This window comes from Muscardinus avellanarius (genome assembly GCF_963383645.1).
Source record: "Muscardinus avellanarius genome assembly, chromosome: 10".
NCBI classification, from domain to species: Eukaryota; Metazoa; Chordata; class Mammalia; order Rodentia; family Gliridae; genus Muscardinus; species Muscardinus avellanarius.
In genome coordinates, this window is record NC_137796.1 from 80,190,298 (window position 1) to 80,216,989 (window position 26,692).

The window sequence follows — 26,692 nt, forward strand, 5'->3', positions numbered from 1 at the left end:
TCATTCAGCTGAATGTTGCAGGAATGTGAACATCTAGAGACTTGGGCCTACTGCAGACACTTACTGATGTAAACACTCTGCCGTCATACCAAAGAAAGCCCAGCTTTGGGTTATGAATGTCCGTACTGTCCCTGGGTGTTGTCTTGTGTGTGAGTCATAGATCAAGAAAAGGTTTAAGAAAGACAATAAGGCATGAAAGTCACTAAAGCTGAAGTAGAGATGGTTAGAGATAAATAAATCTATACTTGCCATATATGGTAATAAAAGAAAAATCTGGGCAAATGTTCTGGACATTTATGGACTTCTCTATGATTCATCTAGCAGGGCCAGCAGCTCCAGCCAAAAGATATAGGATGTCTTTGACTGTATTTCTCTTCTAAATCATTTCACCATAAAGAAGCCATGTTGTATATTTCCAAGGAAAATCCCAGGGTTGTGTAAAAACAGTCCTAAAAAGATTGCAGAAGGAATTTCAAAAGTACTATAAAATCATTTGTTTACCAAAGCATATAATAATTCTCAGTGTTAGTGATTTTCTATAGACCCAGGTTCACATATACAATGTGAACTAATTCAGGGCTAATCACTGTCTCTTCGTTGGCAGAAATAAGAGCCTCTTGTGTTTTTCTGGCTATTCAACTCCTAGACCAACACTTCTCATGTTACTGAGTTTAGATGTAATCTGTGGCTCCATTTCCAAGGACAGGGTGACAGAGGAGCACCAAGTCATGTTTTTCCTTCAAGTCCAGCAACTCTTGAGCTGTGTCTGGTTCTGTTGTTCAGGTCCCTGGCACATGTGCAGAGGGGAAGGGAAAACATGGTAGGGAAGCTGCCTGCAGGAAAAGGCAAGTTATAGAGGATAATGGATGAGCTTGAGCTTGAGGTGCCTGTGGCAGAATCCAGAGGGGAGTTGAAAATAAAGAGCTTTCTCTGTTGGGGCGTCGTCGTCGTCGTCATCATTATCATTTTGTGGTACTAGGGATGTGTACCTCCAGGCTGCATATACTCCCAGACCTATTTTATATTTTATTTGGAAACAGGGTCTCACTGAGTTGCTGAGAGCCTCACTAAGTAGCTGAGGCTGGCTTAGAACCTGCATGATCCTCCTGTCTCAGCCTCCCAAGTACTGCAATTACAAGCGTGCACCACCACTCCTGGCTCTGTTAGGGTATTAAACTTTCTCTTATTACTTTGTAAGGGCTCTTTAAATAGTTGGACCTCTAGATATGTGAGTTCCATATCTGCGGATTCAACCAACTTTGGGTCATGACAGGTCAAAAATATTGGGAGGTGGGATTTACTTCTGTACTGAGCATATATGAATTTTTTTCTTGTCATTATTCCCTAAACAAGACAGCATAACAACAACTATTTATAGAGCATTTATACTGTATCAGATATAATTTTTTTGTGTGTATGTGAGTATGGTACTAGGGATTGAATTTAGGAATATTCTACTTCTGAGCTACACTCCCAACCCTTTTTATTTCGTATTTCTCTAAGTTTCTCTAAGTAAGGGTTTCTCTAACTTACCATGTGCTAGCCTTGAACCTGCAATCTTCCTGCCTCATCCTGCTGAGTACTGAGATTACAGGCATGTGCCACTGTGCCTGGCTATTATGATTTATCTAGAGATGATTCAAAGTATATGGGGCAGGGGATGTGCATAGATTTCCTGCAAGTTTTATACAAGAGATTTGAGCATACTAGATTTTTAAAAAAATTAAAACAAATTGGTACTGGGGATTGAACCCAGGGGCATTCTACCTCTGAGTTACAACCCAGCCCTTTTTATTTATTTATTTATTTTTTAAACAGGGTCTTGCTAGGTTGCTTAGAGTCTCACTAAGTTGCTGAGGTGGTCCTCAAACCTGTGATCCTCCTGTCTTAGCCTACCGAGTAGGATATTATAGGCATGCACCACCACGCCCATTAGCCTCCAAGAATTTTGTTATGAGTGTGAGGGGAACATGTACTAGAATCTGATACTGAAGAACACCTGTACTCTTGAGCTCTGCACACCAAGCAGAGTGGAAGTCAGTGAATCAGAAATCTCTTGGAGGCCGGGCGTGGTGGCGCACACTTGTAATCCCCGCGCTTGGGAGGCAGAGACAGGAGGATCGCGCAGGTTCGAAGCCAGCCGCGCTGGCGTAAGAGACCCTGTTTCAAAAATACAAAATAGGTCTGGGAGTGTAGCCTGGAGGTAGAAGGGCTTCCAGGAACCCCAGTACCACCAAAAAAAAAAAAAAAAGAAAGAAATCTCTTGGACCTTGACCATAATCAGCATGTTCTAGAATACACCTTTTCTTCCCACCCTTACCTGTCACCATAAGCCTTACCCCTTGATGTCAGGGCTGTCTGAGGGCTGCAACCGATTGGATGAAACCAAGGAAGGGTTTCTTGGATGCCCCAAGGGACTTTCTTTGGAGAATGAAGTTGGGTTCTCTTCCTAGCAGCATGCTATACCATCTGCCTTTGGTGAGGCCAATGTGGAGTAGGATCAAGTACACCTTTTTCTGTCCTGAAAGTTTCCCCTCACTTGCTAGGTAGAGGTAATCTACAGGGAGATATCTTTGAACATTGATGCTGGTTTCAAAGGTTTAAATTCCCTGATTGCTCACTCAATCTGTATGTTTCTTAGATCATCATGGTATAAATCATCCCATTTAGAAATTAAGAAGTTATGGTCTGTATTTCCTCTGCCACTGACTCTTATTTTCCAAAAGGAAATAAAGAAGCATGTAAATATTGTAAGGACCCTGTTTAGACCCCACGTCAGTGGGACTTTCTATTTGTTGATGGGCCACCGGGTGGCTTGGTAGCATCCTATTTGTGCTTCCATGTGTGTGCTTGAGTGAGTGTCTGAAAGAACATTTGCAGTGTGTTTTGTGTCTGTGAGTAGATTCGTCTATCGTTTATTATTAATTGCTCCTCTGAGCAGCTCTGTGAAGCTAGTAAATATTAATAAACAATAAATGCTGATGATTAAGCTTAGACAGAGGGATACTTTCTTCAGGCTGTGTGATTTTAGGTGAGCTGCACACAAATGAATAAACCTGAAATTAGGAATTAAGGTAGCAAAACAAAGGAAATCAAAACTAGGAAGGAGCATGCCTGAGATGATGTTAAGTGTTTTGTGTTTCTTTGGCATGATCTACTTGTTCTCTGATTTGCCTGTGGAGTATACCCCCTGTCGGGGGTGCTGAAGAGACCTGGGTTTACACTGGGACCATCCCTTCCCCTTAGGAATTAATTTGAGATGATGTTTTAAGGCTCCCCAATATTCTATATGGTCTCTTTGACTTGGTCTTCTGGTGAGAAAAATATTGATGTCCATTATGGAAATACCACAAAAAGTATATAGCATAAAGAAGCTATTGATAAATCACTATAGTCCTAGATGTGTTACAGTGTTGCTTTAGAGCTATCTTGTCTTTTTTTGTTCATAAATATTGCATATTTTAAAACAATTAAAGATTATGCTGCACATACTATTTTGTGGCATGATTTTCCCCAAACCCTAGTATTTTATATAAACAAAGAAAATGTAAGGCATATGATGGGCCAGTAGGCTTCCTGCTAACACCTATCATACTTAAAAGATAGTTCTTCCTTGGAGAAGTACGTGTGATCACACTATACATTAGCAGGCTCAGCATTTACTTTTTCTGTGGGCTGTGCACAGCCTAAAGTAGTACCTGACTGTCTGCCGGGCAGCATGGCTAGCTAGCCATGTGGACGCCAGTGCTGAGAGATTCCATCATAAACAACTGTGAGCACAACCCAGTTGCTCCTGTCAACCTTAAAAATTCTTTCTTTTTAAAAATTTCACTTGAGCCGGGCATGGTGGCGCATGCTTGTAATCCCCGCGCTTGGGAGGCAGAGACAGGAGGATTGCGCTGGTTCGGAGCCAGCCTTGCTGGCTTAAGAGACCCTGTTTCCAAATAAAAAATATAAAAAATAGGTCTGGGAGTGTAGCCCGGAGGTAGAAGGGCTTCCAGGAACCCCATTACCACCAATAAATAAATAAATAAATAAATAAATAAATAAATAAATAAATAAATAAATAAATTTCACTTGATACTTACCTTCAATTTTCAAAAGAATGTTTTTATGTAAGAAGCATACAATTTACTTAAAGACAAAGAAGTGAGGAGTAGGTCATCATTCCATTCACTTAGATACATCCACCATTTAATGCCAGTGTCATTTTTGTGGCACACATTTCCCATTCCTTTATACAAATCTTTAGGACCAAAAGTAGTTTCAATTTCAGAGCCAGGTGTGGTTTTGCATGTTTGTAATCCCAATACTTTGGGAGGCTGAGAGGAAGATCCCAGGTTTTTGGCCAGCCTCAGCTACTCAGTGAAGCCCTCTACAATTTAGTGACATCCTGTTTCAAAAATAAAGAATAAAAAATAGAGCTGGGTGTGGTGGTGCGTGCTTGATAGGGCTTGGAGTGTGGCTCAGAGGTAGAATACCCTTGGGTTCAACTAAGTTGCAGAGGGCCTCACTAAGTAGCTGAGGCTGTCCGCGAACTGCGATCCTCTGATCTTAGCCTTCCGAATGCTGGGATTACAAGTGTGCGCCACCACACCCAGCTTTTGCATAGGTTGAGCATCTCTAATCTAAAAATCAGAACTACAAAAAAAGTAGTTCCAATTTCAGAGTTTTTCAGACTGGGGTATATTTACATAGAGGGGTGTGTGTGTGTGTGTGTGTGTGTGTGTGTGTGTGTGTGTGTGTGTCTGGTGATGGAACCCAGGGGCATTTGACCTCCGAGCTACACCCCCTGTCTATTTTTTATTCTTTATTTTGAAACAGGGGCTCACTAAGTTGCAGAGGGCCTCACTAAGTAGCTGAGGCTGTCCGCGAACTGCGATCCTCTGAATCTGTAGGGTCCACCTGGGAGGGACAGCCTCTGCCTTCTGAATGCTGGGATTACAAGCGTGCGCTACCACACCCAGCTTTTGCATAGGTTGAACATCTCTAATCTAAAAATCAGAAATATGTAATACTCAAAACATGTCAGATTTCAAAGTATTCTGAATTTCAGATTTTTAAATGAGGGATGTTCAACCTCTATGGGCATATTGGCCATATTATTAATGTTTATAGCTTTGGGTTATGCTGTTAGCATGCTTTTGTAGCTTGTGGCTTCGTTTCCCACCCATGCCCTGTCCCTGTGCATCCTCCAAATATGGGTCAGGTGCTTAGAGAGCCCTTCTCTGCTGTCCTGGGCCAGGTCTGCCTCTCAAACACACTCTTGCACCATGCTCTCCCTCTTGGTGGTACCTGCACAGTTGAGCGTTTTTAATGTGGGTGGTGATTTGACTCTTGGTTCGGAGGAGCAAATTAACTCATGGTCCAGAAGGACCTATGGATAAAGGCCCATCCTGTGGACAGAGGTAGTGGTGAGGGACCTATCGGTTTTGCTCACAATTAAAGGAACACCGATTAAGGTACCAGAAATCCCAAATTAGTTAGCCAGATAGTATCTTTTCATGAATGAAAATCATGTGCATTACCCCATACTTTAGCTATTTATTGAAAAATAATTTTATCAAGTACCTAATGTGCCATTGCATTGCCTTACTGAAACTTCTTCAAAAAGTAATTCCTTCTTGGAATCCACATTGTCTCTCATTTTTCACTGTTGTAAACATGTGCTAAATGTTCTTGTGCACAAATCACTGCCTACATCTCTGATTATTTTAATGGATAGATTCCTAAAAGTTCTAAGCTCTGGGGGATTACTCTGCATTCTTATTTTAAATAGCCTGTTTGTCTGAATGTTAGCAGGACCAAAGGTCTGGAATAAGTTAAGCAGTGAGTATATCTGATAAACGTATAAGGGTCACACTTCCTGGTTGGCTTTAGCGTTGCAGGGTAAATAAATGCCTTTGGGGCATGTCCCTGCCTTAACATACAGATTCCTTTTGCAGCACTTCTCATAAGGAGTTAGCTTGGTCTGGGAAGAGCATCTCTTTGTTAATTCACTCCATCCACAAGTACTCACTGAGCATCTGCCCTGGACCAACACCGTCAGTGAGCAGCCCCAGACAGTGTGCAGGAAACCTAGACCTGTGGCACTGGCACATGCAGGCTGGTAAATGCTCCCATGGTTTCCAATAAGTTTAGATACACGTGTAATACATGATTCCTTTCTTTGACAGACTTAAAGCAGTATTTCCAAAGTCCTGAAATAAAACTAGAGGCTCAGATATGAGCGTTTATTTAGAAAGCAAATAGAAGAAATCAGACCTAAAAGTGAATTAGACTTTAAAGGATTGATCAGAGGAACCAAAAGTTGCCTTCTCCACTGTCTCACCACTGATCCCTGTCCTCTACAGTATCCTGCAGAATACCCCTGCCCCAGGATATGTGGCTTTGGGGCCCTGGACAAGGGTGGTGCCAGCCCACGCGGTAAAAGTCAGCACTTCTATGCCCTCCCAGGTGGACCCTACAGATCAGCTAACTGTCCCATCAAGGCTGTCCTCAGCTTCAGCACTAGAATCCATAACACAGCACTTTCTTTCTGCTATTTTGGTCTCTTAAAATCAGGGCTTCTGGAGGCGGGGGGGGGGGGAGGGAGGAAGGGGGGAGAGAGAGAGAGAGAGAGAGAGAGAGAGAGAGACAGAGACACCACATTAAAGGTGTAAACAAAATTTGTGCAGCTTCAGAATGAGGATGTCAGTACAGGTCATAGAGCTGCTAGAACACTTTACTGTACATTTGTGAGTAAATGTGTAAAAAAAGCAAATACAAGTAGTTTTGACCTTGTGGACCTTGGCAGGGTCTGTGAGAGCCAGGAGTCCCCATACCCCACCTCAAGGACCATTGGCCTCACAGCACTTGGGCTCTGCTGCCTCGTTGCGCTGCCTCCATGTACCGCCCTTTCTTCATTTCATGGGCTTTGTGCAGGAATCTGCCCTTCCTCTACACCCTCCTCAGCCTCTGTCATCTCTGCCCACATTTGGGACTGCCAGTTCCATGCTTATGCCGCTGTGCAGTAGCTGCTGGGTCTCGCAGACTCACTCTTGCTCAAGCATTCAGGGATCTCCATCCTCAGCGCCCCTTGCTGGCCCTCACTGCTTACCACCCAGCGCTGGAGCCCATACTCCCCTTGTCTGCTGCCACCCTCCAGCTCCACCAAGCTCGTCCTCCCATCATGGGGTTTTATTAGGATGACGCTGAAGGCACATCCATCAGCATTAAGAGACTTTCCGCCAGGACACAGAACATGTTTTAAATGGAGCAAAGAAATTTAAATGGGAAGAAATTATAGCATGAGGCCGTTTATCCCTTTCAAGATAATCTTATTTAATAACCAAAAAACTCACAAAGCTGTGCATTTCATCCAGCTACAAAGGCATCATGGCAGGGTCTATATTGTGGTAATTACATGTTTGGGGTTTCATTCCTTCTTTAAACTAGATTTCTATTATTTCAGAAAATCAACCATTGCAGCAAAAGACTATTCATTTATTTCATTGCTGGGTGGCCCGTACACTGTGAAAATAGGTCAAGAACAGTAATCTAAATTGACTGCTGATAAATAATTAAAGCTAATGGAATTTTCTCAAATCTGTGAACTAAAATCTTTGAGAAACTGCCAGGACACACTGTCTGCCGTTGTATAGAAAGATATTTTTTATTTAACACTGCAGTTTAAATGCCATTTAAAATTACCCTTTCTATCACAGAGATGGGAAGGAGTATGTGTTGGTCTCTAAAAGCAACCAGAAGTGCGATGCCCATCGATAGCTGCTTGGTCATTTTCAAATGACGAGATGCGAAGTGAAGGTTCCAGTATCCTAGAACAAGGAAAAACTTCACTTTTCACTGAACCATATTTTAAGTTGAACTCTGTAATTGGGGTATCACACAATATATTGTAATGTTAAAAAAAAGTACCTGGCCTTGAGCCTACATATGCACCAGTAAGGGAGAATTATGGTTATCGTACGTGAAACCCAGGGAAGTAAGTCATTAAAGTGATTTGTTCTTCACAGGTAATTGAGACTCTCTCACTGGTGATATCAGATCCTTATACATTGGACAAATATTCATAGAAGTCATTATTAGGAAAGATGGCTTAATAAGAAAGTAGACTGCTTATCATAGCCAGTAAGACTGCCCTTAGATCCTGTGCACTGTGTAGTTTTTCCCTTTTTGGGGGGAGTACTGGACATTGAACACAAAAGGCATTCTGTCTCCATCCTACACTCCTATCCCTTTTTAGTTTTTATTTTGCAATGGAGCCTTGCTTAGTTACTGAGAGTCTCACTAAGTTGCTGAGGCTAGTTTTGAACCTGTGATCCTCCTGTTTTAGCCTCCCAAGTATTAGGGTTACAGGCATGCATCAACATGCTAACGGTTTCTTCTTTATTAATGAGGGGAATTCAAAAGACTTTAGAATCCTGAGGACATGGAGTGGAGCATTAGTAGCTAGATGCCTTGGGACAATGTGCCTTCAGAATTTGAGCCTTCACTTGTAGAAAAGTACTTCTTTTCTTGTCTGTTGGACTAAATATCTTGGTTGAAAAGAAATCAGCATTTTGCAGTTACTTTTTAGAAAAGATGTTATTTTGTTAAACTGCTATAATCTCATGGACTTATTCTATTATATTTATAAATGGCTAGCTCAACTTCAGAAATTGAACTTTTTTGCATTTTTCTAAAATAAAAAGTACTACATACAAATGCCTGGATTTCAGAGGAAATTATTGCATTCAAATTGTCCCTACCTAGCATCAGGCTACTTGCATTTTGTGTTTTGAAAGAACTTCAGGGTAGGCTGTGTAGATGTGGTGGATTGTCCATGTCTGTGATTAGAACCCTGTTTCTGCTTTTCTAGAGCACTGTTCCAACAGCAACAAGGACTTTCTAGGTGGCTCTTTCACAGTGTGATTAAAGGGAATAGATGGCATTATAGATCCTGATGGGGACTCAGAACAAGTGCTGTACATGTGCTGTGCAGAATAGAGAAGGGACCTTAGAGCAAGCCAGGAGCCAGTTAGGCCCGCAATTTGAAGGGCTGGAGGGAGGACTGAGCCCCACTCCCAGCCAGCCTCAGAAGAGGGATGCAGGCCCAGCCGCAAGAGCTCTAGCCAGCCCCTGCTTCCCAGTTTTTAGGCGCAGCTCTTTCTCTGGGAGAAGCCAGGAACATGGTGGTGGGGGTGGGGGGGGTTGATTACCACTGAAGGAGACACATCTGAAAGCACACAAAAAGAGTGACAGGCCACAGGGATCATCTTGAGTCTCTCCTCCCTTCCTCCCTCCCTCCTCCCCCCTCGCTCTCCCCCGCCTCCCAAGCTGTTACTTAGAATAGCATCCCTGGCACTCAGGACAGGACAGGACAACTTGCCCTGAGCAGCAGTGCTTCCTGCACAGTGGAGACTCCTGATACCATGACAAGCCCCAAGCTGATGGGCAGGACTGTCCTGGGACGGGCAGGGCAACCAGGACAGAGATTGGACCAGATGGCCTTGATATTTCCAGGTGAATTCGACAAAAATGGTAATATAAGGTGACTGATTCAGAGGTTGGAATTCAGAGTACCTGTGTCTGACCCCTTCCCCCTAATTCTTTTGGCCTGTTTGGTGTGCTCACTCAGCCAAAGGCATAGTGTGCCACAGAGTGAAATAAAATTTTTAAAAAGTATATCTATTTCAAAAGTATACAAGATAGAGTGAATACTAAGTACCCTGATCCCTCTTCCTATGTCTCATAAACTGGAACAGCCATCACTAACTTCATCTCATCCTGTCCCCACCATACACCTCCTATAAATCAGTTTGAATAAAAAATCATATTTCAAAAATATTTTAGTATGTGTCTTGATAAGACAGTGACCCTTTTTAAAAACATCAGTAGAGCCGTGTGTGTGATATATGCTTATAATCCCAGTATTTAGGAGGCTAAGACTTAAGGATAGCAGATTCAAGACCAGCCTCAGCAACTTAGCAACACCCTGCTTCAAAATAAAAAGGGTGGTGAATACTGAGGGTATAGCTCAGAGATAGAGCACCCCTAAGTGCAGATCCCAGTACCACACATATACATATAAAAAGAGTACAGTACCTAAAATATAGCCTACTTATAATTTATAAAAAAGACACCCTGGTACCTGTTATTTTAACTTTAGTTCATGTTTATTATAGTCACTTTAGACCATATTTTATCATTTGTACTTATATATGTTTTACCATCTTCAAAGTCAGCACACATGTAATAATCAGTGACACCTGCATTTAAGAAGCAGCTCTTAATGTAGCATAGAATAATGCTACAACTTACCCTTGATACTGCAGAATGATTTTCTATGAACATAGACCTAAGACATTTTGAAGTAAGAATTTTCTTGCTTTGAAGCCTGAGTAATGAGGGGAAAGCCAGGGGGTCAGTAAATGCACATGGAAATAATGTTTTCCAGTCCTGGGTAGGTGGGTGACATGTCACCTCTGCATGCCTAAACATTTCCTGGGGTTTTCATTTTAAATCATTCTCATATTTCTGTTCAGTTAAATCCCACCCCAATCCTTCATCACCCAAATACATAAAGAAAATGCAAACTGAGGCCATATGACCTGGCCAGGGCAGGTCTGAACAAAAGGGGGCACCTGAGCAGATGCTCACTGACAGTGCCACCAGCAGCTCCTGCCCTGACAACCTTCCAAGAGTCACAGAGTCAAGTTTTTCAGGGATAACCCAGTTTAGCCCTCTGCAACCCTTACCCTGCCCCTAGAGAGCTTGGGGAGTCCCTTTGTCGCCAAAGTGACAGGTCCTAGTTGTCCTCAGAACTATCTCATAGGACTGTGCCTCATTACTGTGAAGTAAAAGTGGACGGGGCCCTCTAAAACTTAACTCTGGATCATTAAATGTTTGTTAAATAGAGATCATCTTATGACTAAAGATGTACCTCTGTTCACCCACAGCACCTAAGCTCCTTGTCTATGCCAACACCAGTAGTCCCAGAACCACTCTCTCCTGCACAGAGGTGGACCTCAGGGTGGCTGCTCAGGCAGCCACTGACCACCAGTCTGGCATATGACTGGGATACATGGCCCACCTCCCTACCCTGGTCTTGCATGCCATGGGAGAGCAGCAGAAGCATCACCTGGGAGCTATCATGGGGGATGGAGAGAAGAGAGAGCCTTCTAGAGACTACCCAAGTGCCCCAAATGGGCAGAAAGCAGAGAGTCATACCGTGAGGGTCCAGAAAGCATGTCTGCTACTTCTGCTTATACCTCACAGGTGCAACTGAATGTTGCCTGGCAATTTTGTGGTTTTTGTCTCTTTTGCTTTTAAATCAGAATGCTTTTCTCCAGCAATTCTCGTTACCTAAAAAATGCCTTAATAGCACTTTGCTGCTCAATTTTCTGATCTAAAAAGTGTGTTGTGAATCAGCGGTTTTGAGAATAATGAAAATCCTTTTCACATAGAAGCGTCTCTGTATAAACATTACTTATTATTTGCTATGTACTCAAGGGAGAGGTTAAAATGAGCTATTTTGGCTTTTGCCAACAGACATCTGATATTAATCTCAAGGACATCACTTTTTACACATTAAGATATTTGTTGCTTTTCGCTCAATGGATGGTACAGGATCGAAGAAAATTGATACCACCAAGAAACCTATAACTGAATTAAGTATGCAGCTGTAAGTTATTGTTAGGATTTTAAATGTTTGTCAGTTACCTAATTATCTTTCATTCCAATGTGGTTTTAGTAGGCTTGAACCCCACTCTCTTTAGTGGGTAGTTGTAGCAAGCAGTATGCAGATGGACAAGAGGATCAGAATCAGCAGACTCTGAGATTTCTGGGGCTGTCAGATGGCAAAGGGCACTCTGCTCTAAAATGATAATAAATCATGTCATGTCCTTGCTAACGGATGACAGAGAGTCCCCTGGGTCAGAACTGAGCATCCTTGGATTTCTTCCCTTAGTTTGGTACAAAACTGGATAATCTCTACAGGCAACAGAATCGAAAAAAGAATTTTTCAAACTGCCCAAAATAAAATTAGAACACTTGGTTTTTAGCTGGTGACTTAAAGTTCATATGTGTCAGTTTGTGTATGATGTGTGAACATACAGTGTTTTTTTCTTCAACTTGTCTGTCTCTAAATATGTGCGTGTATGTGTATGTGTGTATGAGTGCACACAGATGCGCATTTGGCTTTAATATCAAAAAGGTTGTTTCAGTAGGTTTGTTTGAGATAGGCAAATACTCAAATGAGTGATATTTAGAATACAGCACCTTACTTAAGCATAGCTCTCTTTACGTAAGGACATGATGAGTCGTAGTTCTTCAGCCTCCCTGAAATTCTGTCATAAAATATAGAAATAATTTTCTCACTGCCTGTGCTCTTACAGCTGGTGCTCTCATGAGGTTGTCCCTGTGCCAAGTTGGCAGGGTTTGGGGGAGTCCGGTGGGGTGTCTGGTAGGAGGCACTGTTGATGGCCTGAGCTCTAGAGCAGCTGGCTGTGGTCCCAAATCTTCAACTTTTCTGCCTCTCTAGTTCCATAACTCTGTCCAGCTTTGCTGTTTGCTCTGAATGTAGGCCCTTCATAAGTCATTGAAGTGATATGAGTGTCCACTCCCCACCCCAGGACCATGTTGCTGCATGGCCTGTACCCAATATGGCCATGGTGATCACATCCTTCTTAAAATCTCACTGCAGCACGGGTCTTAGAGAGCAAGCTGGGTTCAGATCCTGACTTTTTCAGGCAGATTCCCTTCCCTTTCTGATCCTGAGGTGTCCTTATCTGTGAGGTCATTGAGAAAAGCAGATGATCAGAGCTTGGCACGTGGCAGCACTCAGTTGGCACACTCAGACCTGCTCTACTTTCTTTCCTCTCCTTTCCCCAGGGGGGATCTGGGGATGGAACCCGAGGCATTCAACCTCAGAACTACATCCCCTGCCCTGTTTTGTATTCTTTATTTTGAAACAGGGTCTCACTAAGTTGCAAAGGGCGGCCTCACTAGGTAGCTGAGGGTGTCCACAAACTGCAATCCTCTTGTCTCAGCCTCTCGAATGCTGGGATTACAAGCGTGGGCTACAACGCCCGGCTTTCCCCAGACTGTTGAGTTCTCAAAATGTTCCATGTACTTATAGCAGCTGGTTCCCATCCCCCCACCATACTCAAGCTGTTCTCAAAGCCACCAGGAGCTCACCAGCTGCTAACCCAGCAAGCATTCATTTCCTTGGTCTTTAGCTCCATGGTGGTATTTGACAGAAGTGACTACTGCCTCCCTCTTAGGCTCCCTGCACCCACCCTGTGTTCTTCCTGCTTTCTACCTACTTCTCTCAGTGCCTTTCTTTCACCTTTCCTGCTTACCCTCTAGAGGAGTCCTGATTTGTGAATGCATCTCTTAGCACAGAGCTGCCCAACATAGTCACCCCCAGCCATGTGTGGTTATTGGCAACTTGACCTATGGCCAGTCCAAACTGATATGTGCTCAAAGGATAAAACACACACAGCAGATTGCAAAGATTTAAAAGCAGATGCAAAGATTTAAAAGCAGAAGAGGAGGAGGAGGAGGAGGAGGAGGAGGAGGAGGAGGAGGAGGAGGAGGAGGATGTAAAATACCTCATGAGTAATTTTAGTTTTGTATTGATTACATGTGGAAGGATAATATTTGGTTTATGTTTTAATGTGAAGTTGTGTGTGCGGCTGGTGTGGAGTTTGTTGGACAGAGCTATTTGGGAATGGGGAACCCTGCCAGGGGGCTCTTTGGCAGGCGAGATCATCGCCTGCTGGTTAGTCCTCCACCCATGGTGAGGAGTTGTTTGTTCATTTACTTGTTCTTTCGTTTATTCACACACGTGTGCCTTCTGTGTCAACCGAGTACCTCCAGTGTGCCTGGCCCTGCTGTAGGAATGGAGGAGATGGAAAAATGCCTGTATAAGGTACAACTCAGGATCACATTGTGCTCTAGACTGTTCCACGCTGCGGGCTCCAGTCAGTCTTTCTGCTGAATAGGCCCAGGACAGCATGTCAAGCTACAGGCCTCACCTGCAGCCTCCACTGCTATACAGGGTGGAGCTGTGGCTACTATAGGGTAGGATTACTAGGAAAGGGCCTATATAGCCCTTTGGGGAAAGGAAAGTGGGGTCTGGTATAAAATAAACTCACCTTCCAACCTTCTGGAATTTTAAGCCTGCTGGTACCTGGATGTTCGTAGCAAAATACTGCCCAGCCCCACATTGGATGCTGTGGCGAGAGGGGCAATGGAACCCATTCCTGGTCCTCAAACACCCCCCAGACCAGAAGGGAAGAGGATGCACTCTGTCACCAAGGCCACATCTGCAGAGTGCATAGTAAGAAATGACAGGAAGAATATCCTGTGCCACTGGATCCTGGCTGCCTCCATTGGACCTTGGAAGCCTTGGGTTCTCTTTTAATATTCCAAGGGTCATCAGAGTTTAGCATCTGTCAGGCACAGCAGAGCAGGGCCAGAGACCCACCCCATTGGCACCATCCCCTGGACAGGAGCAGCCAGCTCCAGGTCCTGCTGGGGGCTCAGCCTGGGCCCCTGGGTTGCACAGGGCCTGGAGGAAGCTTCCATGCTTCACACTGACAGTTGGAAAGCAAGTATCTCACTGGGGTTATTTTCCTTGAAATTTTCACATCTTATTTTTTAAAAGTAGGATTAAAACAGGTCTGTGGCCCTTCCCCATTTGAGAAGAAGGTTCATTTGTGCAGTCTGTTTTTTAAAATTCAGTCAGTTCTGGGTGCCTTGGGCTTGGTGCCACAGACTGTCAGCCCCGGGTTAGGGTAAGCCAGCGTCTCTCTTTCCCTGCGCTGGCACTCACCTTAGCACCTTGCTAGTTAGTGGGAACACTAGATAACGCAGTGACATCTCATTAACGAGCTGCCTTCATACACAGCCTTTTTGGAAAACCAGCAACAAATTCCACCGTTGTCTTCTGTTTGTAGTCTTTAACCACCATGTCTCCATGGGGTCATCTTGCCTGCTGCCCCTGCCTGGGTGAGGAAGAAGGAAAGAGATGGGGCATTCCTCCAGAGGGATTCCGCAGGTTCTTTATTGCTATTCTTTGCTCTTCCATGGGAGAGGGAGGCCAGGCCACTCCAGGCCCTCACCCTGGGTGTATTCAATACACTTAACTGCATTTATACCCCTTGTGTTGTCCCCTGAGGCCACCAATTTTTTTTTTTTTTCAAAGTGTGGCTTGTTCCACTTTTGAAAACCTAGACCCTGGCTGAGATCAGGCAGTTTTGTTTTTTTTTTGTTTTTGTTTTTTTTTTGCAGTACTAGGGATTGAACCCAAATGCTTTCTACCTCCAAGTTATACCCCCAGCCTTGTTTTTTATTTTTTATTTTGAAACAGGGCATCACTAAGTTGCAGAGGGCCTCTAAATAGCTAAGGCTGGCTGCAAACCTGTGATCCTCGTGTCAGACAGAAAGTTTGCTTTAGTCATTTTTTATTTTCATTTTCTTTTCTCTTTTCCCTAATTTCCTTTTTAGGGTATTGTTATTGTTGTTGTTGTTTTGGTACCAGGGATGGAACCCAGGGGCATTCCTCCTCCTAGCTACACCCCACCCCTATTTTTGTTCTTTATTTTGAAACAAGGTCTCACTGAGTTTGCAAAGGGCCTCACTAAGTAGCTGAAGCTGCCCTCGAACCATGATCCTCCTGTCTCAGCCTCCCAAATGCTGGGATTACAAGCGTGCGCCACACGCCTGGCTCTTTGGGGTTAAATTTTGCCCTCTGTCTTTCTACATGAAATAATGTCTTACTTTCCTGTTGTTGTTCTAGCAATTTACCATGATCTTAGTGGCTTAAAACAATAGAACTCCATCATCTGACAGTGCTAGCAGTCAGGGATTCAAAATGGATTTACAGGGCTCTCATGAGAATACAGCAAGTTACATCCATTTCAGAAGGTCAAACAGGAATCTGTTTCCTCTCCTTCTCCCAGCTGCGCACATTCCCTGGCCTGTGCCCTGACATTGTTCCAACCTCTCCTGTCTTCAGAATCCTCTTCTCTGACCTCCTGCCTCTATCTTATAAGGGCACCTATGATGACATTGGGCCCATCTGGATAATCCAGGACCATCTCCAGACTCATGGCGCTTAACCACATCTGTGAAGTCCTTACACCATGTACCCTAATATATTCACGGGTTGTGAGGACCAGAATGTGAACATCTTTAAGGGACCATTATTGTGCCTGTTATCCATGCATTCCAGATAGCCTTATTTACTTAAGAAACTGACAATGAGCTTGGTTACTTTTTGTCTTTGAACTTGCTATAGAAATACAAAAAAATTATCCATTAAAAAAGCAAAAACAATGTTGGATTCTCCAAAGAAATAATGGTATCATGTTTAGGAATGCATTCTTTAGGAAAATGTATACCTAAAAGGGAAATTACAATACTTGCTTAAGTGTTTTACAGAGTTGCAGTACTTAATAACATGGTGTGGCTGTGTTTGACAAAAACCCCTGTTGCTGCCTTGCTCAACCAGACCCTGCAGTGATGGAGTAGATCTGCTAGCCTCACATAGCCACTGAGCACTTGAAATGTGAGCAGAGTGGCTGGGGAGCTGAATTCTTCAACTTCATTTAATTATAATTAAGATACGATTAAACGTGGTAGACACACGGGACTGGTGCCCTCTGCACTGGTCCATACACGCTAGAATAAGACTTCTTACCTGGGCTCTCTCATAGGCCTTAGGAGGCGCCAGTGAAATAATTTGTAGTTTTATCTCTGAGGGAAAGTAGCTTCAGATTCTCAGAAAGCTTCATGACCCAAAAAATGTTAAGTAGTACTGGGCAGTACAAAATGCTTGGAGCTGCCCTTTCTAACACTCTGGGGTCACTCTTCCTTTAGTGAGCTATTTTGCTAAGGATGGAGGGAGTCTTTGATTTAAGTGCTTGGCTAAAGGAACCCAAATTGCTATTAAACAGTTATTGAAAGAGCTTGCATGCGCCCATGCTTAGGTGACTAGGGTGGCTTACAGCTGCTGAAAGAACCACAGGATCCCAGAGCAGGAGAGGTCAAGGGGTCACTCTTTTCATCCACCTTCAGAGGAGGCCTAATGGTTCCCTCTCCAGGGAGCACTGCTCTCCACGGAACCCAGTAAGAAAAGTTATTGACAGAGTAAAAAGTTATTGATAGAGTAAAAAGTATCAACCACACTTTTATTCTTCCCTCTGGAGCCAAGAAGATGTGGTTATCCTAAACACATTAGAGAAGGGGAACGGAAGGTCAGGAGGGAAGTGGCATGTCCATGTCCCCACAGTTAGTGAGGGCCTGAGCCAGAATTCAGAATCAGGGCTGCCCTACTTTGCCACTTCCTTCCATGTTCTGGACCCCTTGAAACTTCACCTGTGCTCTTGGTCTTCCATGCCTTGGCTCAGGAGCCCTGGACAGAATCCAGGCTCTCATTTGCCCAGGTGCACCTGTGTATAGGATGGCACCTCTTCTCAGAGATTGCAGGTACATGGCCCACGGACGTGTGCTGAGCCCTCTGCTGTAGAATTCTGCCTTTCTTCCCCAGCTCATGTGCCATCGTCCCCTTGTGAAGCAGTTCCTTGTCTCCTTGAATTAAATTTACCTTTCATCCTGTGTTTTCTCATAGCATTGGGTTTACTTTTCCAAAATAATACCTTTATTTTATGCCTGTGTCATGGTTTGACTGATGGTGTTTGTCTTTACCTAGTAAGTTTCAACTGGGCTTGTACATCAGGGTAGGCTGATGGACGAACTAATATAAAAATGATATACAGCTAACTTAAAAAAAAATTGTTAGATGCCTAGGCCTTGTCCCAGCTTTGGCAAATCTGATCAGGGGACACAGGTCACCTAAACTCTTAAGTGAAGAAGTCGCCTTCTTCAAGTCTTTTAAAGTATTTGAGGCACTTTTGCAGTTGCTTCATTTTAAATAAATTCTTACAAGGAGATTATATGAGCATGCCTACAGATTGCCCCAGTGTTTTAAAACAGGTATAGTACTTGTGGCTTTGGATAAAATTTTTAGTGACTTAAATAGTGAATATATATCACTATGTCACATATTCAAAACAGGCAATGTCTCCCCTTAGTAGTACACAAAATAGCTAAAATGCAAGATGGTGACCCAAATATGTTTCAGACAGAAGCAGCAACAAAGTTACATTATACTGTATATTATAAGTCAATGATGTCACTTAGACCAACAGCAAGAATGAACCAGGACTTGGTAAGTTGCATTCTTACATGAGTGTAAATTCTGGAATTGGAATAGTTCATGTTTTCAGGAGTGAAGGTCAGGAGAAGGATCAGGGTATAATAATAATCAGCATAAAACTAACCTTTTTTTTTTTTTTCTTTCCTTCTCCACCGGCTGTTTCCTGACCTACTCCTCTCACTCCAGGATTTGCGCAAGCAGGTAGCACCGTTGCTGAAAAGCTTCCAAGGGGAGGTAAGCTTTTAGGTTCATCTTATATCCCTAGCCACCCTTTGTCCTTGCATTAAGTAAATGCCATTGACAGAAGGCACCTACCTAGACAGAGTCTTCCTGGCTGCACTGATCCTGCATCATGCAGATTTTGCATTTTACAGCAGTGTTTTTCTACCGGGTCCTCAATGAAAGCCCTTCTGGAAAGAGATGCCTATTCAGGAGTGGAGAAGGTACGGGGGGGTTCACGGACAAGCGTGGCTGTGCTTCCCACGGTGGACTGAGGTTGTTCTGGTCACAACCTTTAGATGCCCACAAACCTCCTCAAGGGAGTCTGTTTGTGCCAAGAGCTAGTCTAGGCTGCCGTCACCAAGACACCTTCCATGAGGACGAGATGGACTGTAGGGAGACTGAGATCTCACTTGCTGCTAAACCCAGAGCATAAGGCAGGAGTTGCTGGAGGAAGTCTGGGATCAGTGTAGGAAGTGTTTTCTGATGTATCCTTCCAGAGAGGGGCTGAGCTATCCAGCAGAGAAACTATGGGCGGCAAGTCACCCAAGACATCCGCCTGGATACCTGATAAGAATAGCACACACAGAGCACTGAGGGTGAAGAGAGATGAAGTGCAAAATCCTTCCCAGCCTCGCTGTAGAGACACAGTGAATTGTAGAAAATTCACAATTCAGAAATGGTGTCATGGTAGAGTTATTCTTATCTCCTCAGTGGTGGAAAAATGGAAATTGTGATAATGCCATGCCGATAAGGAGACAAAACAAGAGTTTTAAAAAACCCTCGAAAGGACCCAACATTGGTACAGTTTTAGAAATTGTATTTTCTTGTCACTGCCTAGGTTATAGAGGACACAGGAAGCATGGGGAAGGGACAGGGCTAAGGGAAGTGAGTTGGTAGGTTCTGGCTGGGACATAGGTGAAGTGCGCTTGCGCTTGTGCTTCATGTAGACACATGTCTACGAAAGCTGGGTTTCTGGGCCCAGCGCTCTGGCATAAGTGGCTGGACTACCATTTGACAAAACCCCAGCAGACAGATGATAGCGTAGTGGAGGGAACAAATGAGGTGCATTGGGAAGACAGGAGCCCGAGGCCAGAGGGCAGATTCCAACACATTTAAGGGATCCATGTTGAATGAAGAAGGCAGCAGTGACTGTGGGTGATCACTGAAGATTTCAGAAGGATCAGTGCCCTCGTTTTTGTTTGTAATATCCAGCCCCACAAGTCCCTCTGTCCTTAGTGTGGTAAGGCCTAGAGAGAAGACAGTATCCCAGTTCCCTGAGGGTCCCCAGTAGTCTTTTCCTCAGCACTGATCTCTCAGCCCTCACTGGATGAGGAAAACTGTTATCTGACTCCTACTTGCACTTGATCTTATCTTGTCTCTTACTTGCTCAGCAGATGTGTGTGTGTGTGTGTGTGTGTGTGTGTGTGTGTGTGTGTGGTACTTGGGGTGGAACCCAGGGGCTTTTCTACCTCTGGGCTATACTCCCAGACCTATTTTATATTTTATTTGGGAAGGGTCTCACTAAGTTGCTGAGAGCAGCCTCACTAAGTAGCTGAGGGCTGGTTTTGAACCTGTGCAATCTTCCTATCTCGGCCTCCCATTGCTGGGATTATAAGCACGAGCTTGTGATATTCATGAGGTTCTCAGCTGGGGTCTAGACACCTTCCTCCCTGTGGTTCCAGGGGCACTGCCTCATGCAACAGCTGCTTACCTTCCTAGACTCCTCTCACTGCTCACCACCTGTTACTCCATGCACCAGCTATCCTGATTTCCTGCTCAACCCTTGAGTGTATCCATCTCCTTCCTGCCCCCAGGCCTCTGCACAAACTGACCTGCTTCCTAAAACACTCTTCCCCTTCATCCATGTTACCTGGCTCACCTCTATCTGAGCATCTCTTTCCCTCATCTCCAGTCGATAGGCAGGGTTATGCAGGGTTCCCTCTACTGTGTGTGATGTGCTGCTGAGATGAAAGAGAATCCCATAAGATATGCTTGGAAATACCTTTAGAAGAAGCCAGCAAATAACTGTTGTCTTTGATTGAAAATTGTGAAATTTTGTAATCATAACAATTAGATGTAATTATTATAGCTAAGTCTTCAAATTTAACTCACACTGAAATTAGATTGATTGATTGCTATACCTAATTTTCTGTTTCACAAGCCCAGACAATTGATTAAAATGTTCAATTCAATTTAAAGCATATTCTAGTCCAACGGTAATTTGAATAGCCCCTTGAGTAACGTAATACTCACAGTCTAGAAAATGCCAAGTCTCTCAAACTACATCTCCTTCTTCCTTCTTTTCCTATGAGGGAAGGTCAGGAGCTGGGAGCTGGTTTGGGCAGACTTAGTAGAGGACATGGGTGCTTACACCAAGTGTTTTCACGGGAGAAAGGGTCTCAGGAAATCATTCAAGTGCTTATAGGAGAAATAAAAGACTCTTAACTAAGCAGTAGCTTTAGAAAAATATGGCAGAATACAGAAATAATAAATGTAATAGATCTAAGACCAGAAATGGATGAAAAAGAAAAGGCCTGAGAAGCTGGGCAGGATGGCGCATGCTTTTACTTGGAAGGCTGAGACAAGATCTTGGTTCTCGGACAGTCTGAACTACTTAGTGAGGCCTTCTGCAAACTTAGTGAGACATTGTTTCAAAATAAAGAATAAAACATATGGCTGCAGGTGCATCTTGGAGGTAGAATGCCCCTGATTTCAATCCCCACTACCGTAAAAAAGGAAGGAAGGAAGGAAGGAAGGAAGGAAGGAAGGAAGGAAGGAAGGAAGGAAGGGAGGGAGGGAGGGAGGGCAGGCTTGAGTGGCAATCAATACTACGATTTGGTTCTTTGGAAAAACTTGGACACTTGACAAACTGCTTTATAATCAAGGAAAAAATAATGTTTGAAATTAAAGTCAGAATAACATTGCAGCTGCAGCAGAGATTAAAAAGATTATAAGAAATTTTATATTTATTTATTTGGTGGTGCTGGGGTTCCTGGAAGCCCTTCTACCTCCGGGATATACTCCCAGACCTTTTTTTTTTTTTTTTGGAAACAAGGTCCCTTAAGCCAGCATGGCTGGCTTCAAACCTAGGCGATCCTCCTGTCTCCACCTTCCAAGCACAGGGATTACAAGCGTACGCCACCACGCCCAGTGGTAAAGAAATTTTAAAAGATGGTATAAACAATTTTACTCCAGTAAATTTTTTTTGGGGGGTGGTACTGGGGGTGGAACCCAGAAGCTTTCTACCTCTGGGCTATACTCCCATACATTTTTTATATTTTATTTGGAAACAGGGTCTCACTAAGTTGCGAGAGCCTCACTAAGTAGCTGAGGCTGGCTTCGAACCCATGCGATCCTCCTGTCTCAGCCTCCCAAGTGCGGGGATTACAAGCGTGTGCCACCACGCCCGGCTACTCCAGTAAATTTTAAAACTTGGACAAAAAGGACCAATTTCTAGAATACTGTAGCCACCAAAAACTGATTAAAGAAGTAGAAAACTAGAATAGCCTTATCACTATTTTAGAAATATTCCTATAAAATCTAGACAACTTTCTAGGAGAGGTCTATCACTCATTCATGAAGCAGATACTTCTAATCTTCTACAAACTCCTATAAAAAAGTAGAAGAGAGAATACTTTCTGACTCATTTTATGAGGCTAATATAACCTTGATGCCAAAACTAAACAAGAACAGTTAGAAAAAGAAAAATAAAAGTCAGTCTTATTTATGACTAGATTTGCAGTACTCATTAAAAAGGTAAGTTGAATCCACCGTGTTGGTATGTCCCAAAAATGCTATTTGGTTTAACGTTGTAAAAATGTATCATTGTTAGTTCATCTTAATGGCAGATTAAAGAAGAAAAATTGTACTTTCAATAGTTATAGGAAAAGAATATAACAAAACTTCATTAATGAGCTGGGCACAGTGTCAAATGCCTATTCTGAAATCCCAACATTTGGGAGGCTGAGACAGGAGGATTACATTTGAGGATTATTATTTGAGATTAGCACACAGTAATTTAGCAAGATCTTATTTCAAAATAAAAGTACTGAAGGTATGCTCAGTGGTAGAAAACCCTGTGTTCAATATCCAGTAACACACACACACACACACACACACACACACACACACACACACACACACACACCATGAATAGAACTACCAGTAAACTAGCAATAGAAGGAAACTGCTTTAACCTGGTAAAAGGTATTTATCAAGTACCTACGTAAATCACTGAGCCTAGTGCTGTTAAAAATATTTTCTTTAAAACAAGGAACATGACAAGAATGCCTTTTGCTACTTTAACTTAACTGGAAGTCTTAGCTATCATAGAAAGTTAAGGAAAAGAAATAAAGTATAAGCATTGTAACACAAGAAATCTGCCATTTTTGAGTAATCTCAATAATTTAAAAAGGTTGCTAAATATAAAATCAATATGCAAAAGTAATTACCTCTACATCAGCAGCAAACCAAAAATATAATGTTTTAAAAGGAAACCATTGGAGATGGCAGCCATAACAGAAAATATACCTGGAAATAAATATAGCAGTGCATCAGAACTCTTTCTGCAGAAAAAGAAAACATTTATATTGGAGGATATTAAAAATTTAAGGGGAAGAATCAGGTAGTCAAGGGTAGAATTTTTCACTATTATTCAAAAGGTTGTTTTTCTCAAAATTGATCATAGTCATCATTGTAGTTATAGTCAAAATCCCAACAGGATTTTTTATGAAATCTGAAAGTCTGATTTTAGAATTTCTAGATATTTCTTGAGCAAATGGTGAGGAAAAGTAAAGATAATACTGAGTAAAGAGAAAATGGAAAGTTTGCCCTTGTAGGGTACCAAGGCTATAGTAATTAGCATAAAGATAGACAAATACACCATTGGAACATTATGAACCATAAATTGACCCATGCATATGTAGAAAAGCCAGGTGTATTACAAAGATGGAATTACAGACCAGCAAGGAAAGGAGAACTTTTCAATATACAGGCCTCTGATGATTGGTATGTATGGAATTAAATGAATTGGATCCTACCTCACAACATAGGCACACACAGATTATAGGTAAAGACTTAAGAGCCAAGTACAGTGGTATAGTCTTAGGAGGCTATAACAGGAGGATTACAGGTTCAAGACCAATCTCAGCAATTCCACAGACTTTTAGCAACTTAACAAGAGACCATATTTCAAAATAAAATAGCCAGGCATGGTGGCGCACACTTGTAATTCCAGCATTTGGGAGGTTGAGACCAGAGAATTGCGGCTCTCAGACAGCCTCAGCTACTTAGCTAAGGCCCCTTGAAACTCACTGAGACCCTGATTCAAAAAATGAAAGACGAGCTAGGCATGGTGGTGCATTCTTGTAATCCCAGCATTTGGGAGGCTGAGACTGGAAGATCGCAATTTGTGGACAGCCTCAGCTATTTAGTGAGGCCCTCTGCAACTTAGTGAAACCCTGTTTCAAAATAAAGAATAAAAAATAGGGCAGGGGGTGTAGCTCGGAGGTTGAATGCCTCCGGGTTCCATCCCTAGACCCGCCAAAAAAAAAAAAAAAAAAAAAATAGAGAGAAGGAAAAAGAAAAGACAAAAAATAGGGCTTGGACTTCCGGGAAGATGGCGACCGAGAAAAGCGGGGCTTAAGAGCCCCGCTAACAACTAATCTTCATTACCATAAAATCAGCGCCTTTCATAGCCAGAAAACACCATCACCAGAGAAACAAAAAAATCACCAGGCTCCAGAGAGAAAGCGGACTGAGAACAGAGCTCAGAGCCACAGAGGAGATACACCGGCCTCACGCCCGAGACCGTGGCAGCAGCGCCATACTGCCGACGGCAGCGGCGAGTTCAACGGGCGGCTACAGCAAGCCAAGGTGAGCTGCTGCGGAACAGCCAGGCGGGATCTTTCGGCGCAGGGAGCATCTAAAACTCCCAGTGGCTGAGCTCAGCACACGCTGCAGGAACTCAGAGTGGAACTCAAAACCAGAAAAGAAAAAAATACGCCAGTCTCACGGCTGAGGGCGTGGCAGCGGCGCCATATTGCCACCGGCGGCAGCAGCAGAGAATTCACCGAATCCAGTACAGCTACATCTGCGTACTCAAGAACAGTGAGTCAAATTGCGGCCACAAAGGAGAAATCCCAGTACTGTACTCCCTGGGACTTGACCCAGTGGGGGAGGGGCGGTGGCAGAGATATCACACCATAGGAGAACGTGCAACCTGGCACCCCCCACAGTCTAAAGCAGCCTCTATCGACTCTCTGGGTCGGAGACTCTGTGATACAACCCAGTAAAGGAGTAGTGGGGTCTGAGATACTACTGACTCGAGATCCAGAACACCTTAAGTGAAGTCGTGACCCAAGGGAAGAACCCAGAGAAGGCACAAACTTCCCAAATCATGGGAAAGAGGAATAATACTGGAGCAATGAATGCTCACAACCCCACAACATCAGAACCCGATAAAACAGAAAATCAGAGATTTCTAGAAGATCAAATCAGGAAAATAACTGTAGAAATAATAGAGGTGCTTCGAAAAGAACTCAGAGAGAGCCAAAAAGAGATAAAGGATGCAATTAATGAAGTAAAGGCTTCAATTCAAAGAAGAGTTTGTATACTCTTCTGTTGTCTGTGCCATTGAAATCATATCCAAGAAATCACTGCCAATTTCAATGTTGTGAGGTTTTATGACACAGATTTTCTCCTAAAAGTTTATAATCTTAAGATTTATATTTAGGTCTTTTATCTATTTTGAGTTATTATTTGTATATGGGATTAGGTAAGGGTCCAACTTTATTCTTTTCCATGTAATTATTATTTTTCAATAATATTTAGTTAAAAGATTATTATTTCCACCACCAAATGTTCGTGGAAACCTTGTCAAAAATAACTTGACAATATATGGAAGAATTTAGCTCTAGTTTTATTTAACTCCAATGGTTTATATATCTGCCTTTAGAATAGTACTACACTGTTTCAATTATTGTAGCTTTATATGGTTTGAAATCAGAAAATATATATCTTCTAGCTTTGTTCTTTTTCAAGATCGTTTTGGGTATCTGGAGTCCATTTTCCATATTAGGATAGATTTTTTTTCTAAAAAATAAATATATAAATATATAATAGTTTCACCTAAAAAATAGAAAAAAAATATTCTCTGGTAAGAAAGAAAGTAAAAAGAAATATTGAAATGTTATTTTTAAGTCATCAAAAGCTTGGTATCAGACAAATGAAACTGTTATGTGAGATTATCATTTTTAATTTTGGATAAATTGCTATAATACTAGATGTCAACCACTAAGCCAAGCATGGGAGGGAGGGATGGGGAGAGAATGGGGTGAGGTTCGGGTGGGGGCTGACTGGGCGATGTGTGCATGTATGTCTACAAAAGTTTGTACCCACTATGATGTATGAATACAGTGCACCAATAAAAAAATAAAATAAATAAAAAAAATAGGGCTTGGGGAGTGTAGCTTGGAGGTAGAATGTCCCTGGGTTCCATCCCCAGTACCATAAATAAATTATATATATAGCTAGGGTGTAGATAGGAGGTAGAATGGCCGTAGTGTCAGTCTCCAGTACTGAAAGGAAAGGAAGGATGGAGGGAGGGAAATGAGAAGGGGGAGGGGTAAAACTGAAGCAAAGCAATGTGTTAAACTTTGTAGAAGAGAATACAAAATATGATGACTTTGGTTTGGGTAAGATTTTTAATAAGAGCACTGTAAAATAAGAATTTTTTTATTAACTTAAATATACTACATTTTTAGAGTAATAGCATTTTTCATGGGAAGAGACCCTAATGAGACTGCAAAGGTGAGTGGTTGGCTCCAGTGTACCTTGGTGTGAACTAGAAAAAAGTTCCATCCTTCTCATTGCATTTTACACCAGATTTTCCCCTCGTGTGACATTCCTTTCCTTTGTCACCTGTCACTTGAGGGTTAATGGGAAAAGTCAGACCTTTCCACTTCTGCTGCTTAACATCCAAGGTACCATGTTTGGGGGTAGCATGTCCTGAGTCTCATAAAGTCCAACCTCTGTGCTGGGTTATTTCACACACATGCTTTCTCACTCCTCAAGCTTCCTTTCTCCAGATTCCAGAGCTATATCCATCACCCATGGGTGGAGGAAGCATCCTTTTCCTAGCCATTGGTCCCCTGTATGCGCTCTAGAGTCCATCTTCTCCTGCTTTCCCAGGAGCCACCATGCTGCCATTGTTCCTTCTCCTATATCTTCACACTCTGCTAGTTTCTAGATTGTTCTCATCCC

At 42.8% G+C, this 26,692-nt stretch overlaps 1 protein-coding gene across 17 annotated transcripts in view; it reads left to right on the plus strand.

Annotated features, from left to right (window-relative positions):
• Positions 1-26,692, plus strand: part of CUX1 (cut like homeobox 1) — a gene marked incomplete at both ends in the record, with an annotated part of 398,444 nt that overhangs the window by 165,897 nt on the left and 205,855 nt on the right. For 16 of the 17 annotated variants that reach the window (XM_080702661.1, XM_080702646.1, XM_080702647.1 and 13 more), the window contains one exon: positions 18,395-18,442. The exons of the other annotated variant lie outside the window; for it this stretch is intronic. In XM_080702661.1, coding sequence (XP_080558787.1) covers positions 18,395-18,442 — 48 coding nt within the window. The remainder of the gene's footprint in view (positions 1-18,394; positions 18,443-26,692) is intronic. 17 annotated transcript variants of the gene reach the window in all.